The sequence below is a fragment of the Talpa occidentalis genome, unplaced genomic scaffold (assembly GCF_014898055.3).
Source record: "Talpa occidentalis isolate TD23 unplaced genomic scaffold, MPIMG_talOcc4v2.1 talOcc4.7, whole genome shotgun sequence".
NCBI classification, from domain to species: Eukaryota; Metazoa; Chordata; class Mammalia; order Eulipotyphla; family Talpidae; genus Talpa; species Talpa occidentalis.
Genome location: NW_023605083.1, coordinates 58,553,690 through 58,575,175, shown reverse-complemented (window position 1 = coordinate 58,575,175; position 21,486 = coordinate 58,553,690). Strand labels below are relative to the sequence as shown.

Below are 21,486 nucleotides of genomic sequence, written 5' to 3'. Positions count from 1 at the left end.
GAGAATTCACCAGAGCCAGAGCGGGGAGCAGAGCAGGCAGAAGGACCGAAGTACACTGCTGAGGGGAGCAGCGGGCGGCAGGAGAGGTCTGTGCGCCATGTGGGCAGCCGGGGATCGAACCGGCGCCTCAGAGGCCGTGGGCAGCTCCGCAACCCAGCGCCCAACCACCGCGCCACCAGGAAGGCCCATCTGTTGTTGCTGTATTAACTCAAGCCAAAGACAGTGCAAGCAGCTGTGGCTATAGTGACAGAGAAGTGGAACTGCGGGGATGAGCCAAGGGATGCAGACAGGTTCCCCAAGTCCTTTCACTACACTCTGCCCTTACATAAAAACCCAACGATGATCCCAGTTCATGGGATCAAGCCCTGACTCTCTGGGACTCCACAGTGAGTATGGGCACCAAGTAGTGGGTAAGAGCACAAGCTCTGGAGCCAGAACCCTGGCTTGGCTTTTGGCTTTTCTCTTCTTAGCTATGTGACCTTCACTTCAAACCTCATTAGTAAATGTCAACTCAGGGGCCTTCCTGTGAGGATGCATAACATGATACAGGCAGGGCCTCCCTGGTGGCGCAGCAGTTGAGCACTGGGCTGCAAAGCTGCCTGCAGCCTCTGCAGAGCCGGTTCGATCCCCGGCCGCTGGTGAGGGTCCCACATGGCGCGCAGACCTCTCCTGCAGCGCCCGCTGCTCCCCTCAGCAGTGTACTTCGTCAGTCTGCCTGCTCTGCTCCCCGCTCTGGCTCTGGTGAATTCTCTCACCCTCACACGCTTCTGACTGTACCCAGTGCTTGTATAAATAAATAAAAAAATCTTTAAAAAAAAAATAATACAGGCAAAGCACCTCAGGCCAGTGTTGGCATGCAGAAAGTGCTCAATAAATGCTAAACAATTACAAGTATCATGTCTACAAATAAGACACAGAAAGGTGTTTATTGTAATATGTAATTTTTTTTATAATAAAGAAACTACAATTTAGTAGAAAAGGTCTTAGGTTTATCTATGCATTTGTTTCATGCTGTACAAGTATATGGGGGTGCTGTGTGTGTGTGTATACGTGTGTGTGTATGTGTGTTTGTGTGTGTACACTGAACAAAATACCTGGAAGGATTCAGTTCAGGACAAACTGTCCACAGTGGTTCATTGTGGGGAGGACAGTATGTTAGCAGAATAGAGAAAAAAAGAAACTTAAGTGTTTTATTCTGTATATTTGATGGTCTTTCACATTTTTTATAAGAGGGTATTCAGATGTTATTTGCTTCATAATATAAAAAATATAAAAACTTTAAAGCAGAAAGACCTGGTACTGAGTCTTAGTTCTCAATTTCCTAGTTACATGATTCTGAGAAAATCAGTTAATTTCTTTCAGCCCTGGTTTTCTTCTCTATAAAATAGAGATACAGCCACCAGCAGGCTTCTTGTGAGGATTAAATGAGACACTATGTAAGGTATAAGTAAGCCACCATGTGTCTGGCACAAAGGCACTTAAAAGCCAGGGTTCTCTCCCCTGTGCAGAAGAGAGTGTCGCTACTGCAGAGAATAGCATCTTCGACCTTCTGTGTGCCCCTGGGACACTTCTTGCTGCCTCTCCTGCTCTGTGGATGGAGAGTGCAGTGTGGTGCTGAGGACCAATTAGCAGAAGCATGGCAGCCCAAGTTCACAGTGTGGCTTCAGGATCACACCACCAACCCCTTAGGCCCACTTCCTCTGCAGAACCACTTCCAGTGAGACCCGCAACCCAACTACAATCTTATGTACCTACTGCCACCACATGCGATACTGGGCTGCTGTTACGGAGAGCCGTGTCCTGTGTCACATGGAGGGGAAAGCTGCAGGAGCAGAGAAACGGCACCTAACCCAGGTATTCTAGGGGCTTCCAGATAGACCACGAATCCTTCCAAACTGAAGGGGGTGAACCAGTGAACCCTAATGTCTGTTTTTGCTCTGAAATGGCCCAATGCCCAACCTATTATCTTTTCTCTAAACTGTCATTTCTAGCTAAACTGATCTTTGGTTCTACAAAAATATGAGCGTTGTCAGAACTGTGCACAAGAATATCTAAACTGAGCTTCATCCCAAATCAAAGGGATTTTAACACAGAAAATGATCCATTTTTTTCACGAAGTGACTAGCCGTTTTGCAGCTAGGACTGTGAGAGTAAAATTACTTTCAAACTTCTCTTGTCAAAAGAGGGTTTAGTTCATTCACTAAGTCAACTCTAGTCTCACAGGGGATCTTTTGCAAGCTGGAAGAATAAGATTAGGCAGGATAAGCTAACTGGTGTTCTCTTCTAAGAGGGCCCGATCCTTTGTGCTAGAAGCAGACAGAGGAGGCAGGGAGAAGACTGGCTTCTGAAATGCCGCCTGCCATCCTAGGAGGTGCTTAATAATTACTTGTTGATTTTTCCTCAAGTGTGTTACTCTCCTTCTCCACAGGGGGAAAAAAGAAATCAGTGATTTAACAAGCTGGAAAAACTCAAAGTAGAGGTCACTGGAAAATTATGAAAGTACTTACTAAATCAAAGGAAAATGACATTTAGTGTTTCTCCAGTTGCAAAGACTGATTGCTGCTAATCTTGAGTTTAGAGTATTTTCAGAGCTCAAAAAATGGTGCCAAATCCCACAGAAAAGAACATTGGATAGATTTCAAAACAGGGGTGAAATTTTCACCTGGGTCACACAGGGAATGTGGGAGAGTGTGAGCCCCAATCTGGATATTTATGCACCTACATAACAAAAGCTCTGCTGGGGTAGAGTCCACAACCTTTTTTGTGCCATGGACCCCTGTGGCAATTGGGGACAGAGTCTGTCTCAGAACAATGATTTTAAATAAAGTAAGAAGTCTGTGGTCCCTTCTCCTAATGATGATTTTAAATGCATAAATAAAAATATATAGACATAAATAATGAATTATGCTCAATAGTTATTATAACAATCTAAACATGCAATACTGTAATGCATGTGCTTCATTGTAAATGCATTACCTAATCAAATTAATTGCCATTGCTTATAGGCAATGGTATGTAAATGATCTTTTCAAAAGATGAGCAACATTTGAAACATGAGATGAAAACGTCTATGATTTCCACTGGTGTAAAATCGCCAAAATTGTTAATGCCTCTGTACTTTATTAGGCACATTCATAAACAAAGTATATGCTAAATTTAGATGAAAGGTTGGTGGGTGATTTTTTTCCCCATTCAGTTTTCAGAACCACTGAACTCTCTACGTAGGAACTGGTGGTCTCACGGGCTCCAAGGCTAAGAATTCCTGGCCAAAGGAATGCCTTGGTAAATACAGAAGGATTAGAGGTGTGCACAAACTTCTATTTGTATTCTCACCACTGCAGGTAACAGGTTACTAAAGAAGAATGACAATTATGTGCCCAGAGGAGATGACTAAAATGCCCAAAAGGAGCTACTGTTTCTTCCAGTTCATGGCTCAAGAACACAGAGTTCGGGTCAACTAGAAAGGACTCAGAACACACATCTGATCCTGTGTATTTGTTTCATCTCTCATCAGTCTCTTGAAAGTCGGCGAAAACACTCCAGCAAGAAGGAAATGAAGGGTAATTTATATGGTTGGGCTAGGGGAAATTGCCTAATCTCCCAAGCCAGGCACAGCTCAACATTTTGAAATTTTAAAACGACACATGTTCCTTTAAGGGAAAGGGAAAAAAAAAAAAAAAAAAAAAAAAAACAAGCAATGCACAGGTGCACAAAGTAAAAAACAAATAAATAAAAAGAAGCGCGGGGTCTCCCCACCGAACTATGCACCTTCCTACTGGATCTTACTCTCCAGCTGCAACTGGTTTGGAGCGTGCACGTGTCCTTAAAAGTCACTGTAATACTATCAGTTAAGTTACTTTTCTCACGTAGACAGCTCTGCCTGTTGAAGTTCTAAAAAGTGCATTTTCTGGGCCTCCCCTGGTGGCGCAGCGGTTGAGTGCTGGGCTGAAAGGCTGCCCGCAGCCTCTGCAGCGCCGGTTCGTTCCCCCGCCGCCGGCGAGGGTCGGGTCACACACAAAAAAAAAAAAAAAAGTGCATTTTCTGTGAATGCCGGTGTTTGGAGGGCTAAGCGCGCCTCTCCCGGTGCACCCACAACAGCCCGATCCCAGCCTGCCGCGCTCTTGCGCTTCACCTACCGGTCTTTGCCTTTTCTGCAACCTTGCGCGCTCCGCCGGGGTGTACCAGTCAGTAGTTCAGGCGCCCAGGGAAGTGTGTCATGCTCGGCCAGGTGTCCGGCCCTGGCAGGTGCTCTGAGCTGTCCCCGCGGCGCGCGTGGGACGCAGCGGTCTCTCCAACACGCCACGACCCCCACCCCGCGAAAAGCCCCCCAGCCGTCTCACCGAGTTGCCTTGGTAACTAACTGCTACCAAATTGTCTCCACACCCTCCTGTCAGGGAGAATGAAGTGCGCTGGCCTGCGAGCCCAGCCCAGGTGGCCCCAGGGTCCCCCCGGGGTAGACGTACCTCTGAGCCGAGAGCCAGGAGGGCGCCTGGTGGTCGTCGCGGCGGTCGGCGCGCGCGCCCTCCCCCGGGCGCCGCTTCTGTGCTGCAGCCTTTATAGGACACCGCCCTTTGTTAGCCGGGCCCACCCGGCCCCTGCCGGCCCCGAACTCTCGCGGGTCCCTCCCCACCGCTCGCTCCGGTTTCCCGGGACAGCCCCCTCTGCGCCCTGGGAAGCAAGGGCAAAAGAAAAGCCCACTTTGTGTAAGGCTTGGGGCGAAGGGGGCGGCCTGCCACCGTCCTGGGCTGCAGGAAAAGGTCGACTCTCTCCCCAATGTGCACAAAAATCGAAAAGTTCATTAGATACTAGTCATTTAAAAGCCCCGTTATGCGATCTCTGACTGTAGTCCAAGAATGACTTGCCTCAGACTCATGGGTAAGGGCAGGCAGATCCGTTTTCTGGGCTTGGGGTCCGAAATCGGCCTTTTTACTAAATACCCACCCTCCCCCCCGCCCCCAACCATCTCCCCAACTTTAAGATGCACAGCCAGGTTTAACAACCCCTGCAGTGGACAGATACACAGATTTATTCAAAACTTTCCACAGTGCTCAGCACAGGATTTGACCTCTCAGTTGGTCTTTCTGTCTCTGCACTTGCCTCTTTCCTCTGGTCACCAACATCTCCCAGAATGATCTTATGAAAACCCAAGTCAGATGCCTGTCGCTTCTCTGCACAAAAGCTTAGCTGGCTCTCCACTCAGATGAGAACTATAATGGCCCCCAGATGCCCTCCACCCTTCTGACTTGACTGTCCCTTCTCTCTGAAGTTTCCTTTAGCTCGAGCTACTCTGAACTGTTATTTCTGGAACACACCAGGCACCCTCCTGCCTCAGGGCCTTTGCACTATTTCCTCTGCCTAAAACACTCTTCTCTCAAGGTATCCACATGGTTCTCTCCCTCATCTCCTTTCATGCATTCAACAAATTATTATTAAGTAAGTAATACAGGGCAGGACCCATTGTAGGGGTTGGGGACACAACTTCAAATAAACCAGACACAAATCTCTGCCCTCAAGGAGCTGACATTCTTTTTTGTTTTTGTTTTTAATTTTTTAATTTTATATATTTTTATGTAATTTTTCATTTTTGCACAATGTATGCATTTTCATCTTGGTTATAGTCCCCATACAATTCCCACCATCCTTGTTGTTTTTTTTAATATTTTATTTTATATAATTCTTTCACCATTTTTCATTTTTGCACAATGTATGCATTTTCATTTTGGCTATATTCCCCATACAATTGCACCCGCCTTATTTTGGCCCTAATCCTTCCTCTCCCTGCCTCTCCCCCCCACCAGTGTGTCTCTGGTTTATAGTTGCTTGCCGATTTTGATTTTTACTTTGTATTAATTAGTCTTTTTCCTGGTCCCTTATTTAGGTTTTCTAGATTCCTGCTATGAGCGAGACCATCCGGTATTTTTCTTTTACTTTCTGGCTTATTTCACTGAGCATGATGCCTTCCAGCTCTACCCACATTCCTTCAAATTGCACGAGTTTATCTTTTTTGATTGCTGAGTAATATTCCATTGTGTATATGTACCACATCTTCGTGATCCAGTATCTATTTGGGGCATTTGGGTTGTTTCCATATCTTAGCTATTGTAAATAGTGCTGCTATAAACAGAGGGGTGCAGGTGCCCTTTGGAATTAATGTTTCTGTATCTTTTGGGTAAACATCTAGCAGTGGAATTGCTGGATCATATGGAAGCTCTATTTTTAGCAGATTGAGAAATCGCCACACAGCTTTCCACAGTGGTTGGACCAGTTTACACTCCCACCAGCAGTGCAGGAGAGTTCCTTTTTCTCCACACCCTCGCCAACATTTGTTGTTGCTAGTTTTTTAATGTGTGCCATTCTCACTGGTGTGAGATGGTATCTCATGGTAGTTTTGATTTGCATTTCCCTGACTACAAGTGATGTTGAACATTTTTTCATATGCCTGTTGGCCATTTGCATTTCCTCTTTGCAGAAGTTTCTTTTTAGCTTTCCTGCCCTTTTTTTGACTGGGTTGTTTACTTTGTTTTTGTTGATTCTCATCTAGGAGCTGACATTCTTAAGGTCTTTGTTCAAATGTCACCTCAGGAATGTCACAGGAAAATTCTCTGGGCACAGTATCTAAAATTGCCCCTTCACACACATAAGGACTCTTCAAACTCCTGCCCTGCTTCAGTCTTCTCCTTAGCATCGTCCTCATTTAGTAATATCTTATTTATTGTGTGTCTCCTTGTGAATAGGCATCCATCAAACATTGATTATTTAATGCATAAGTAATGGATTTCTAGGCATCACTCTCTCCTGGGGATCCCACATAGGATTTGACACAATGAATCTCAAGCGCGTTACTGTTCAGAGGATAAGAGGGTAGGATGCTGGAACTGCACCATCTAGGTGGAAATCCCTGGTATCCCCACTCAGATGATCCTAGGCAAATCATATTACTTTACTCCTCTACTTCCTCACCCATAAAATGCAGACAGTGATAGGTTTGTGAGGATTATGAGAAAAACAAAACAGGGGAAAAAGCATTTAGCCCCACGCCTAGCACACAGTCAGAATCTTGAGAATTTTATTGTGCTAGATTGTGTTATCGTTACAACTTACTTGCTCTCTTCCCGGTGAGAGAATTATGTAAGCCCACCCATTGTCCTGCTGCTGGCAGTGCCTCCCTGTAAATGGAGGGAGAGGGTTCCTTGTCTCTTTCCAGGCTTGACCATGTGACTTGCGTTGGTCAACAGAATGTGAAGTGAGCTGATGTCTGGTTGCTGGAGCTGAAGCTTTAAGACTGATCGCTGGCCAGGCTAGTCATGGGAAAGTAGTGTTCTTTCAGCCTGAGAGCTATAGAAGAAGGCCAAGCCAAGCACAGCCCTCATGTACCAGAGTGAGAAATAAATTGTTGCTGCCATAAGCTACTGAGATTTTAGAGCTGTCTCCCCTCTTCTGACACCCCAATAAAGTTATTTTTTCTTGTAAATTTAAAAGGTATTGCTTGAATTGCTTGGTTTTCAGGGTCAGGAAGGTGAGAAAAGCTCTCCATCTGTCTTCAAGGAGCTCACAGCCTTTGGGAAGGGGAGGAGATGATAAAAATGACTACATCCAAGGTAGACAATCCTGAGTACCAGAGAGTGTGAAACTGGAGTTAGGAATAGAGAAGCCAAAAAAATTCTAGCTGGAGCATCAGAGCTTGTTTATGAGAGGAAAAAATGTAAACTAGGACTTAGGCGGGGCTGCCTTTGACATTTGTAGCCAGGACAAGGGCAGAAATGGAGGCTTGTGGTCCATTCCCATTTTCTTCCTGCTCCCCACTCCCCTAGCTCCTGCCCCATGAGGGCCTGTGTTTGAGTGGGCTCCCTGCACGTGTGGGCCTGTGGAGAACCATGGCAAGCTCTGAAAATTAACTTGAGACTCTCTGAGGTGAAATTCAGTGCCCCTGGATACCCAGTGTGGCCAGTGCTTTTCCTCCTTGCCCTGAGGTGCTGCAATTCTGATAGAGCACATGAGGATTTCAACCCAGAACCTGTAGACCTGTCATCTTAGCCAAAAACCTGTGAGGTAATATATTCTCTTAGTGGTATCTTCTACAGTTGTGAAAATAGGATGGTGACTGGATAGCATGATTGGAAACATGTGAGGCCAAAGCAAATCTCAGTAAGTTCTAAAATAGGACAAAGAGAAAGAAAGAGGACCACAGAGAAAGTACAGCTGTGTTGGCAAAATGGCACTCCCATTGGTATGTGTTGTCTTCTCACAACTTTGACATGTTATTGTTGGTTTTACTGTTTTTAAAATGGAGCAAACCATCTTGGTGCGCCATTCTGCTCCCAGAGATTCTTCAGAGTGATAGGCCCTCTCCAGGCCCAGTCTCCCATGGTGGAGAGTTTAGGGGCCAGGTCCTGTAGGGGAAGGGGTTGAAGTAGGAATTTACATAATCCGATTATTGGAGGATTAGGTGTGGGAGCTAAACGCCTCTGTGTGCTTGAGCTAAAACCCTTACTATTCATGGCTCTCACTGCCCCCTGGAGAGACTGCACCTGCGGGCTCCTGGGGGGGGGGGACACGGGGCTGGGGAGGGCAGGGCAGGTCGCTAGGAGAGCCTGGGCATTGTCAAGCTCTCTGGTTCTACTGGCTTAATTGATCTGTCTGGATTAGCCTGTGAATACTGGGCCTCTAGTCCAGAGTGCTGGGGTGTTGTCGGCTTCAGAAAAGACTGAACCTGAGGTTTTGAGAAGGGATTTTTGTCAGCCCAGGTGGCTGTGAGCTTTGGCTACAGGTCAACGTCAACCTTACCCAGACTCAAAACCCCTCCCGACTCCCCAATTCTGCAAATCCAGGACCCAGTGCATCCATCCATCTCCCTGTTGACCCAGGCACCCATCCATTCTTTTTTCCTCCACCTCTTGGATTTGTCTCCACCGGTTTAGTCAACACAAGAAGTAGCTGGTCCTTGATTATTAGTAGAATTTTCCAACATGTCCATTTAGGTGGATTCTGTTCCTTCTTTTTCTTGTATCAATTTTGACACTTTGATATTTTAACCTGGACACTTGCACATTTGTTTAGTTAAGTGTTGGATGCAATTATTCAAGGATTTTTAAAACAATCTCTGCATTTATGTTCTCTCAAAACTCATGTTTATGACTTCTCTCTTCTTGATTAGCTTTGCAGAAGCATGTCTGTTTTGTTGTACTTTTTAAAAATCCTTCCTTGTAATGATTTATGATTTTCTAGTTCATAAATTTCTACCATGTTTATTAAACATACTCTTCATATGCTTATGCTTATTTTATACTCTTTCCACCTCCCATTTTTAAATTGAATGTCCATTTTATTACTTTTATTCTTTCTTGTTTAGTAAGAAAACCATTTCCAGGTATGATTGGCAGCATCTTTGTTTTCACTTGCAGTGTTTTTGTCATTAAGATTGAGGGATTGTGACAAAGATTGTCTTTGTCATTAAAAATCACAATGTTTACCTTGTGACACATTGTATTTGACACATAAACTGCCTACCATCTTTGTCATTTGGTGCCTAAAATCTTCAGAAAGTCCTTTTCCCTTATTATTGTATATTTTGGTAACCAGTATTAATTTCTGATTTTACTGAAATACAGTCAAAGATAGGCCCAGTAGCTTTTTTTGCTTTGGATACTTATGAAGATTTTCTCTTTGGTAAAACATATTATCATCTTTTATAAATGACGCATAATAGAAAAGGAGGTATGTCTTCTGTTTAAAAAATATTTTTTAATACACATTCATCAAATATTCTTGGGAGTTTTGGTCTAGTTAGAGACTGCTGAAAATCTCCCTTTATTTCTCCTTTATTTTGTGAAAATCTCCCTTTAATTTGTGGCTGCTCCTTCCTTTTGTTTTTTCCGGGAGTGTTTGCTTTATCTATATACCTTGTGATACATTGCACTTGACACATAAAGAGCCAGGGAAGTTTTATTGATTTAGAGAATTGTGTCCTATATCAATAAAACGACCCTCTTTGCTTTGTTTTTGTCATGAATTCCATTTGGCTTTATATTATTACAACCCCTATTTTTAGATGTGCATCTTCCAAATAAAACTGTGCCTGTTGTTTTACAGTTAATTTGGAAAAGTGTGTGGGTGTGACTTTTGATCATAGCTTTTGTCTTTCTGTGAAACTTTATTTGCTCAATTTAAACTCCTTTGTCTACTTATTTAAAAGAGACCTCATTTCCATATCGAATTCTTCAGAACAAATCTCATCCTCCTTTACCTGCTTATTGGCTTGCTCAGTTTCATTAATCACTAGACACCACAAACTGTGCTGCTGGATAAGACATTTGTTGAGTGAATGCATGACAGCTCTGGCTCAGTTCTCCAAACAGCTGCTTCTAGCCTGCCCTGTTTTCTGTGAAAACACATAGCTTGTTTCTGTGGCGTGAATGCTTCCAAGGCCAGGGAAGGGGGTTCTTGGTGACTGTTCTGTTTTTCAGAAAGGAGAAAAGAGCATTCTGGTTGCTGAGTGGAGAAGCCAAGAAAGGATGTGGGGAGACTGTTAGGAGGCTGAAACAGGGTGCAGGTGAGAGAGGAAGCTGGTTTGACCTAGGAGCTGGTAGGAGCACCACTTAATATGAGAAATTATATATTTTGATTATAAAGTTATGTAATAAGTTATTATCCTACATAAAACAAAATAGTGCTCCAAAACCAGATAAACTCTGAAGGACATGCCCAAAGAAACAAGATTTTGTCATGCAGCTGCCTCTGTCTCACTAGTGGGTCTCAGACATCTTTTGAGAGGCAGCAAAGTCTGTAAATTTTAAGGATGTTAACAGGACCCATAGGGCAAGTGGGTGACTCCTCTGAGTCTCTTCTGTCTCCCCTACTCAAACCTCCCTCAGATAAATTAAAAAAAAAATAATAATAGAGCCAGCAGGTGAAAGCAGATGCCATAGTTACCAAAGCCTCTGGAAGGGAGAAATCCACAGACCAGTGCTGGGAGGACCGGCTATAGGAAAGCTTTGGTCTCCCAGAAGGAAAGAGATTTGACTCTTTCTTCATCATTCTTGGACTCGCCTAAGGTCATGCCCGAGTCATGATAGAAGAGCGAAGATACTGGAATTTGTAGCCAGAGTCTCTGAAGTACACTGGTTTTGTGGCTCTGGATATACTCCACAGGTATGAACACTGAAAGAAAAAAATGCTACGGACCTAGGAGGAACAAAACTTCTGGCCCCTGGGTTTTTCCCTAGAAGCGCAAGTGCCTTTTGTGGACAAAGGAGCAGAAACAACATTACTGTGTAAACAAAGTTATCCTTACTTGGGCGATTGCGCAGCCTGCTGCTCATGGAGGTACCAGCTGTTCTCCACCTAACAAGCAGCGAACACTGACTCTCAGGGATGGTCGTCGGTACCTGGAAGCAAATGTAATGAGCCCTGTTTGAGTCATGAAGAAGGCAAATAAAGCATAAACAATTTGGGGAGTGCTCCATCCAGAGTCGAGTCATGCCTGAAAAGGTTTCCTGCCCTGTGGATCAACTCCACTTTGTCCATGACTTTCCTTCCTGTTTCTTCTCTTTCCTTTGCTGAAGGCTGTGCCTGGGGGGAGCACAGTGATGCAGTTACTGCATGGCTTGTAAATACAGGAATTTATTAATTGGTCTAGAGGTTCACTGCTACTTTGTCACTTCCTGAATTAAACCAGCCATTCATTTAAGAAATAAAAAGCTACTAGAATCGAAAAAAAATTTACCCTTCCATGCCTGTGTTCTAGAATAATAAACATTCATTGATTTACTGTGACTGAATGGGATAAGGATTGAGAAATACCAGGTAGGACCAGTTCAGTGTAGTCACTAAGAAAAGACCTTTGCTTTGACTTTGGAGCCAGATTGGTGTTTGAATCCTTGTTCTGACAACAAGTGACACCTGGGCAAGTTTCTTCTCACAGTCTCCATTTTATCTGCCATAAATTGGAAATAATACCAACTTTGTGGGTTATTGTGAAGATTTAGGAAGCTAATGTAAATTTAGTGACTTGGAGGAAATGCTTTAAAACGGTGGTAATAGATATCTAATTAATTCATAGCTCCTCAAAAATATTATTTTTATTACCAGAAAAATTTTATCCAAAAGATAAATAAGGGAATCTGAACACGCACCTCTAATAATTTTTCTCTTGTTTTCCCAGCCCATATCCTGGCTCCCACCCTCTCCTTCCCATTGCTTTGTGTCCTGTGCTGCTACGAAACACTTATTTCCTTCTATTAGTGAAGTAAACAGAGCCCGGGGATGAAAGATTGCATAAAGAGAGGAAAGAAAATCTGTTCTTAAACATAGGTTCTTACATTTAATTTCCATTCTCCAGCTCCCCAGACCCAGGCCCCTTAGTAACACCCAGCCACATACATGCACGCACATTTCCCCACCGAGACACCTGGTGTTGAGGCCAGGCAGTATTTCTGTCCAGAGCAAATGTTGACCATTGCAGAGGAAAGCAGGGCACTTAAAGCCTCAAGTAGGTGGATTCCCCACCCTCCCCTCCACAGTTACAATTAGAAGAACACACAGACCTGGGTGTGCCCAGCTGCTCATGCTCGCAAAACCAAGCTAACTTGGCCTTAACTTTGAAGGATTGGCACTCTGAGGCTTCTATTTCCAGCCAAGAAACCCCAGGGTAGTAGAAAAGGTAGGGGCTGTGTGGGTGGGCAGAATCATGTACAGGAGAAAAGGAAGGGAGTGGGGAGCGACTCCCCTTTTGCGCTTTATTCTCTGTTCTTTGTACAAGGGGCATGACTCATCAACAGGCCCTCTAGATGAGGATTTAGATGCTCTGCTGGCAGCAGATAAGAGTGCAGCTTTCTTGTAGAAAGTAAATTCATTGAATACTCCCCATAAAGTCAATACTGTCAGGCTTATCAGCTGTCCTCATTCCCCACTCAGCCCCCTGGGGACCAGCCTTGAAATAAAGGCCACAGCTCCAGGGGCTGGAGGGTGGAGGTGCTGGACTGGACTGGGGAGGGGCCTCTGCCCCCTGGGCCAAATTTCAGACAGGTGGGAGAAATCTGTCAGGCCTGAGCTGCCCACAGCCCTCAGCTTCCCAGACTCACAAATCCCAAACCAAACACACGCACTGAAGGGATAAGGGAGACACTCTGTGACCCTCAAATCCAGCAGATGTTCTCAGGAGGCTCCACTGGGGTGTCTTAGGAAAACTAGAGAATGTTACCTGTGAGATAATAGGAAATATCTATTGGTCTCTGTCCCCAGCTTCCGAAACCCACACAATTTACTAAGTGATAAGAGCCCTAGGACATTTTTTATTTAAATAGTTGGTCTTTGACCCAGGTTCCTGATAGAGTTCCAGAAACCCTTGCAATTTCCTCAGTGATAAGTGCCTTATTCTAATGGGGCAACTTTGGATGGGCCTGGGGTGCGGGCTGGTCACAGGAAGACCAAGCCACAATTAGATGCTTGCAATCTCCATCCCTTCCCTCATTCTCTTGAGAAGGGGAAAGGGCTGAAGGTGGAGTGAAGGTTGATTGTGCCTACATGGTGAAGCCTGCATAAAGATCCAAAAAAGTATGGGGTTCTGAGAGTTTCTGGGTTGGTAAACACGTGGACGTAGCAGGAGAGGGCATGGGCACTCCCTACGCCTTTCCATGTACCTTGTCCTCCCCTTCTCTTCCAGCTGGATGTTCATCTGTACCCCTTATCTTCTCCTTTTATAATAACCTGGTGAGCAGAAGAAAACTACAAGTTCTGTGAACCGCTGGGTCAAATGAATTGAACCCAAGGAGGGGGTGGTGAGAACCCCCCATTTAGAGCTAATCTGTTAGAAGCAGAGGTGACATCCTGGGCTTGAAACTGGCATCTGCATGTGGAGAAAAAGGAACTCTTCTGCACTGTTGGTGGGAGTGCAAACTGGTCCAACCACTATGGAGAGCTGTGTGGAGATTTCTGGACCTACTAAACATAGAGCTTCCATATGATCCAGCAATTCCACTCCTAGGTATTTACCCAAAGGACACAGAAACATCAATTCCAAAGAGCACCTGCACCCCTATGTTTATAGCAGCACTGTTTACAATAGCTAAGCTTTGGAAACAACCCAAATGCCCAAAAATAGATGACTGGATCAAGAAGATGTGGTACATATATACCATGGAATATTACTCAGCATTCAAAAAAGATAAACACATGCAATTTGCAGCAACATGGATGGCGCTGGAAGGGATCATGCTCAGCGAAATAAGCCAAAAAGAAAAAGCAAAATACCAGATGGTCTCACTCATAGCAGGAATCTAGAAAACTTAAATAAGGGACCAGGAAAATGAATATAAGAAAGTGAAAATCAAAATCAACAAAAAACTATGAACCAGAGACACTTTTTGGGGGGTGGGGGGCGGGAGGGGAAGGATTGGGGTCAGAATGGGGCGTTTGCAATTGTATGGGGGAATATAAAAATAAAATTTAATATTAAAAAAAAAAAAAAAAGAAACTGGCATCTGCAGTATTGTGGGACTGAGGGGTTTGTGGGAGGGGGGTGCAGTCTGTGGAACCGAGCCCTCACCTGTGGGATCTCCAGGTACATAGTGTCAGAACTGAATGAAAGTACAGAACATCCATCTGGTGTTGCAGAGAATTGCTTGGCATGAGGCAATCCCTCCACACATTTGGTGTCAGAAGTGAAGTGTTCTGTGTGAAAGTAAAGGAGACACACAGGGAAGAAAGACATAGTAGAGGAGAGATAGGTTTTCCCTCCTCAGCAGGAGAACTACTGAATTTTTCCAGCATATAATAAATCTATAGATAAATCCAGTTGATAAAAACACTACAGAGAAAACCTTGATTTTTCACCACTGTTCTCACCTCGGCTTTTCTTAACACAAATGCTTGTACAATACCTAAGAGCACATCCTTTTTTTCCTGGCGGGGATTTGGTTTCTTTGCAATTCGTTTGAAATAAATAGGGTAGCAGTAGGGCTTTCAGACCCTATTCTGAGACATTCATATAGGGGAAGCCGACTGTTTTGACAAGATACAAGGCAGTGCTTGTGGGCTCCCGCTCACCACTCCTGTGATCCCTGCAGGCACTAAGGCTGGCCCGGATCCCACCAGCCAGAGGATCCACCCAGCTCTGACTCAGGTGACAGAATACAGCTAGGGGGGAAATGGGGAAGAGCGAAATGGACTTGGCCTGGTCTGATTTGGGAGCTTAGAATGGCTCAGAAATCCAGTGGAGCTCCAAGTCTTTTTATGGGGTAGGAGGTAGAGTGGGGAGAATGTCAGTTAACATAAATCTGAGCTCTGAGTACAGCTACGACAGCTCTTCTTTATCCTTTCGAGACCAGAGTTTCCAGAGGTGAACAGGAAATAGGGCAACGAGGACCAAGTCAAGACTCAGAATTTAAACTCTCAATTGGATCCATCTTCTTTCCAGGCTTCTGCTTTTTGCAGGCCCCACAGACAAGCTTGTGGTGTCCCTGTGTTGTGTTAGTCCTGTCCTCATTCCTAACTTGCATTGCCTGCAATGCGATGCCCAGTCTTAATAACCAACCAGTGCACACATTGCGTCCCCATGTCCTCCATCCCTTTCCAGAAGTTGCCTTTATGTCTTCCCCAGAGTTGAAGACCTCATTGCCAACTCTCCTGCCCCAATTCATCTAATCTCAAGCTTTTGTCTTGGCTCTCAAATGCCTGTTTCAATTCCCTGGAGCTCTCTGGATAAGACTCCACCTTGGTCCCAGCTTACTTCCTCTCTGGTGCACATTACTCTTGAGCCCTTCTTCCCAAACCAACACCAAGGTACCCCTCAACATCCAGCATTTTTTTTTTCTTCCTGAGATGTTACTGTTTCCATGTTGGGCATTCTCTTTTGCTGAATAACTTTATTTGATAATAGGTGACCTGGTGGCTTTTGGCTGGCAAGCTGTATTACTGAAACTATTGGATTCCCAGACTTGAATTTTAGAATACTGTACTGGTGGCAAGATCACTATTTTATCAGCTTGTTTATGAATGTTAGTGTCTATTATTTCTACAGCTAACTTCAAAAATAAACACATAACATCTCAAGAGATTAGAAAAATTTTATTCATCATCCCAAACTGGATTATATATTACAAATTCTGATGAAAATAATATTAAAGGCATTTTCAGTAGTACCACAAAGTATCTGTACATGAAGATGAAATCAAAGTGTAAACTGGTAAGCATACACTGAAATTTACTCATGTTTAAAATATCACTGTTTAGAAAATTCAACTAAGTTTTTCTGGTTACAGATAGAAGGGACATATAAATAGTTACTTATGGTTTTCACTTAACAAACACATGAACTATCCCCCATGCTCTTGAATGAGCCATCAGAAGTCTACAAAATTTGGGATTTTTAAAAAATATTTATTTATGTATGCATACAAGAGCTGGGGTACAAGCCGGAGATGTAGGGGGTGAGAGGATTCACCAGAGACAGAGTGGGGAGCAGAACAGGCAGATTGGCTGGAATACACTGCTGAGGGGAGCAGCGGGCGCGTCAGGAGAGGTCTGCTGTGCCATGTGGGTTGCTCTCTGGCCAGCAGGGGATCGAACTCGTGCTGCAGAGGCTTCGGATTGCTTCACAGTGCAGTGCTTAACCCCTTGCACCACCAGGGAGGCCCCGAAATTTGGCATTTTTTTAAATGGTATATCATTTTAATGGCATATCATTTTATAGAACAAAATACAGTACTTCTAATTCTCATATTCCCTTTCAAACCCACTGTGAGAAGGTGCTTGAGGTGTATTTAGCAGCTTGGTTGGCTAATAGATGCCTATATAATTTCTGCCTTTGGTTGGGTTAAGGGATGATGATGGGGGGGTGTTATTCTAAGCCAGAAGTGATTTCTCATTAGAAAAATTCATACTTGACTACTTCATTACTGGTTCGTAGAAGATATCACTATTATATTGATCTGTTTAATTTACAAACTATAATTAGGATTTTAATCTGATGCACAGCAGCTTAAAATAGCATTGCATACCCAATTGATTGTTGCGTGCTTGAAAGAGAAACACAAATTGGAGGAAAGAAGGTTGAAATGAGTATTTTCAATTCTTCTTTATTAATACTGATATAGGCATCCAGTAGAGACAATTAAACAAAACTAAGTATTCCAAATTCTTCCCTTCTCCAAATCATGACATATCTGCTTTTGACTGGGCAGAGATTTACTAACAAGCAGGTAAAAGTTACCTCTAGGAAAAGCTACAATATTAACCAAGAAGTCCAGGGCAGAGCAGGTACCAAATCTAGGGAGGTACGGACAGAGAATTGTTTGGGAGCAAGGAACTAGGGAGCATGTGGGACAAGAAAGCCTAGGAGACTACAGCTTGACCAATAATATGAAAATAGAAGTTCTGTTCAGAAAAGGAGATGACTTGCATGTAACTTGTTTTTGAGGGGGATGGGACAGACATTCTGCCTCCTAGTGGTCACACTTCAAGATTTTTAGCTAGAGAATCATGAAGACTTACTCCACCACCCAACTTCTTAGGACTGCTCAATTTGGGAACTGTGGTTTTCCTGCAGGAACCAGATGTCAGTAGTGACAGCAGAGGAAAAGAGAATGGACAGGAACCCCCTGCTTAGAGAAGGACTGTGTGGCCATGTGGTGGCCAAGCAGAGGTCATCAATCTCACCTCCCAGGACCTCTTTGGGCATATCCACAGGGGCCTAGCTTCCAACAAGTTGGTGTAAGACGTCTTCTCATGGTAAGCCAGGCAAACTTGACCTGAAAGTGGTGAGATTTAGAGTCTGACTGTTGAAATACTATGGGGAGGAAAGAAACACGATCTGATGAGGTATATTAATGGTAGGTTCACCTGCCCCAGGTCTCTTGACAATGGCAGAATGCAACTGCTGAGAAGCACGGGATGAAATATGGCTGAATCTCTATGAGAGGCAAGCCTTATCTCCAGTCTCCAAGTTAGGGTAGGAACTGAGAGCTGTAGTCTGTGAAAATGGAAGACAGTCAATAGGGCTATTTCAGCTGCCAGTGACCTATGGAGGGAAGAATGTGGAACCTCCACTAACGGGACCAAGGCTCACATTTTGGAGACGTCAAGACCTTAGAGAGTCCAGGCACAGTGAGAAGAGAAGTAAACCAAACCGGGGTGGAGGGGGGGGGAAGATGCCCTGGCACACAGTGGAAGTCCCAGTCAGAAATGGGCAGGAATGTGAAGCATATGCCCAAGCAAATGGAATTCTCTGAGCAGGGTGGGTTTTGCCCAGAAACATTACTTAAATTTGTCAACTACAAAAACTGAAATTAGGTTTAGCTATTTAGAACTTGATTATGATTTCTATGGGCTGATTGGTTTGTCAGGTTTGCCATTTATCTTCATTTTGGAGACCTGATACAAAGTGCAGGAAGAGGGGAGGCCACAGATAGGTTTACATATTGTATAAATTAGTTTATAGGTTATACATTAAATACATTCAGCTACAATTGACGAATGAACACACTGAAGAATACATTTAGACAATTACCAGTATTCTACTAATATTTTAGTGTTAATATTAACAGAGGGATTATAGGATTACAAATTTATAGAAAATATAAAATGTCATGAGTAGCTCATATTCTTACCTAACAAATGGCTGAGGGAATGAAGTAGAAAAAAATAAGTTTCACAAAATCACAACCCTTTCACAATTATGCCTGGTAGAATGGTCTCACTTGGATGATTTGTCAAAAAGTGCTACCAGAAGTCAGTGAAAATATTCTCACAATGGCTGGAAATCTTAACCACACAAGCGTAAGCTTTCTTCTCACTTGAAATACGAAGATAGAAAGTGTATGGAAATTTACTCAACTTTGACAAGGTTAGAAATAAGCTCTCAATTGCTTATAAGATGATGCCCTGTATTTTAAATCAATTTCTCATAAGGTTGCTTATAAAATGAAATCTGCTAGCATCTTTTCCTGAAGCTACCTAAAGTCTTATCACCTGGATAATGCAGACTCCACAACTTAAGAAGTAGCACTATCCTAGCAGCTGCAATGCTAAGAGCAGGAACAGGTTATTCTTTTCAACTAATATAGCTTTCCTGGTAAGCGTCCTAGCTTAGCTTTGCCTGCTAAGCCCTTTCCCCCAGTCTAAACATTATCTAACATTTTGAAAGCACTTGGAGAACATATATTCTATAAGAGCTCTTCAGAGGGCAGGGATATTTCCCTCAAAGAAAATTGGGGTGCTTGCCAAAGAGAGGGGAGAAAGAGGCAGGCGTCTCTCATTCATCTCTGCTGCTTCATTGTAACCTGTACACGTGCAGATTCCTTAAAAAAATGTAAAATGAGGATTAAATCGGATGTGTCTTCAATCTTGTCATTTTTCTTTGGCTCCTACTCATGTTTGATAGTAGACATGTATCTTTTGAAACAGTTTTCACATTTCTTTTCAGGAGGGAAACTCATTCCACCATTTCAATCTCAGTATAACTGGATAACCTCATCCCACTCAGAAATGGGCCAGATTCCATTGGGCTGCACATTGGGCGGAGAACTCTTCCAGTCCCATGTCTTCACAGGAATCTTCCATGTCTTACCATAATTAGCTTCAATGTATTCTATGGTTTCACAGGGCACATGAACCTTCATGTCGGCAAACTCAGTCCAGCACAGGGTAAACTTGGGAAACACATATCTGTGGCAAAACAGAGGCAATGTAGGTAGGGGTTAGGCTTAAGCAGTGGAAGTTGCAGCGAAGAAACCCAGCTGCTAGTGCATAATCCTGGCTAACAGTGCTCTCCTGCTAAATAGGTCTGGGGATATATATATATACCGGACATCTGATTATATTTACTATCCCTTTGTTCTCTAATGTTAACAGCATCCCGACTTCTCTGCCTTATTCCCAGTCTATATGGTTCAGTTGGTGTTGGCCCCGACCCTAGGCTCCAAAGGGTAAAGGAGAGCCTAGTTATAATTATATTGATGGGGTCAGGGCTGTAACGATACACAAATCAAGCAAATGAAAGCCAGCTTTGGGATTTCATTGGGGGAAGAAGTGTTCTTTTTGCTGAGGTTTTTAAGCCGGTAAAATAGAAGATGAACAATATTGGTGGACATTATCAGAGAGACCCTGCATAAGAATAAGGCCAAAGCAAAAGTTTCCAAAATAAGGGAGGAAAACGTTAAGAGTTCAGAAAAAACCCTGAGGAAGAGCTTGGAATTGGTTGTGGCCATTTCTTAAACATCTCAGTTGAACCAATGAATACATTAAAAAAAATTTTGAACTCCATTTCTAATACTTGGAATTCTTAATGGATGGAAGGCGGCACATGTAGCAGTGAGAAAAGAAACACCTCCTTACTCAGCCAGAGACCCTGAGTCAATCCTGGCAATAGCATCACAAATGCTGTACCTTATAAATCCCTGGGTCCTGGATTTCACTGTGGTCTCAGATGGCTTTTGAAAACCTACCCAGTTAGACAGTTGAAGGAGAAATGCCCGGGGTCAGTCAGGTTATTTCTCAAACTCCTTTCCGGACTCATATAGTCCTGAAAATTTCACACCAGAGTACACAAACATTGTAGGACCCACTCAACTTGACACAGCCCTGTTGGCTCCTCAGCTGCAGGAATACAGATCTAATGCGTGGATGTACTCTCCTTAAAGGGCAACTATATAAGGCCCCTGTCTTGTTCTGTTTTTTATTTACTCTCTGCTCTTTTGAAATTTCTGCCCTCAGTCCTGAACTTACTTTTATCTTACTTATTTTTAATAGGTTATATGTTATTAAATTACCATTGTATTCAAACTGTTCTAAAAGAACTTAACTAAAGAAGACAGTACATGTTTAAGATGCATCTTCTTTTCTTTCGCAACCAAAATTTCCCAAGGACATAGAACATGCACGACTCCTAGATTCATTCTCAGGTTTCTTCCTTGATCCATCCCTCAAATGAATCTACTTGCTATCTCTGCTTTCTTTCATCTCAAATGCTAAGGAACATTTCTAAACCAGTCCAAGGAATAGTAGCTACAAAGAATTTAATTCTATATAACTATTTTGATTAGTGCTTTTCAGAAACTATACCAAAACATGTTTCTTAAAAGCATTTTGGATCAGAAGCCTAAGTGCTCCATATGACAAAGGAAAGCTAAAACTAGCAGGTGTGCTAGATTTAAGTTTATATTATATATTCCTATATACTGTGTCGGTATTTTTTTGAGAAATGGTCCTTCTCTTTACAACATGGGAAGAACGTTCGGTAGTGAGATTTGAAGTGGCAATAGCAGAGATCACAGAAACTTAAAATGTCAGAAGATTAAAGAAAAACAAGAAAGAAATGGAAAAAGCCAGAGGTCAAAATGTAATCATATTGTGGAAATGGGATCTAATTGGGATGTTCTCCAAAGAAAGATCAGTTCTCATCAATTCTGTTTTTGACTAGCATATTTTACCACCAGATGAACAAGAAAATGAGTGGCTGAATAAATTCTGAAAAAGCAACAAGTCTCTTCTACC

General features: G+C 43.3%; 1 protein-coding gene across 7 annotated transcripts in view; it reads right to left on the bottom strand.

Annotated features, from left to right (window-relative positions):
* Positions 1–16,060: 16,060 nt before the first annotated feature.
* Positions 16,061–21,486, bottom strand: part of FKTN (fukutin) — a 42,150-nt gene continuing 36,724 nt past the window's right edge. For 4 of the 7 annotated variants that reach the window (XM_037491971.2, XM_037491970.2, XM_037491972.2 and 1 more), the window contains one exon: positions 16,061–19,659. In XM_037491971.2, the coding sequence (XP_037347868.1) occupies positions 19,446–19,659 (214 nt within the window). In that variant the 3' untranslated portion in view covers positions 16,061–19,445. The remainder of the gene's footprint in view (positions 19,660–21,486) is intronic. The other 3 variants (XM_037491973.2, XR_008549464.1, XM_054688856.1) reach the window with 3 other exon arrangements.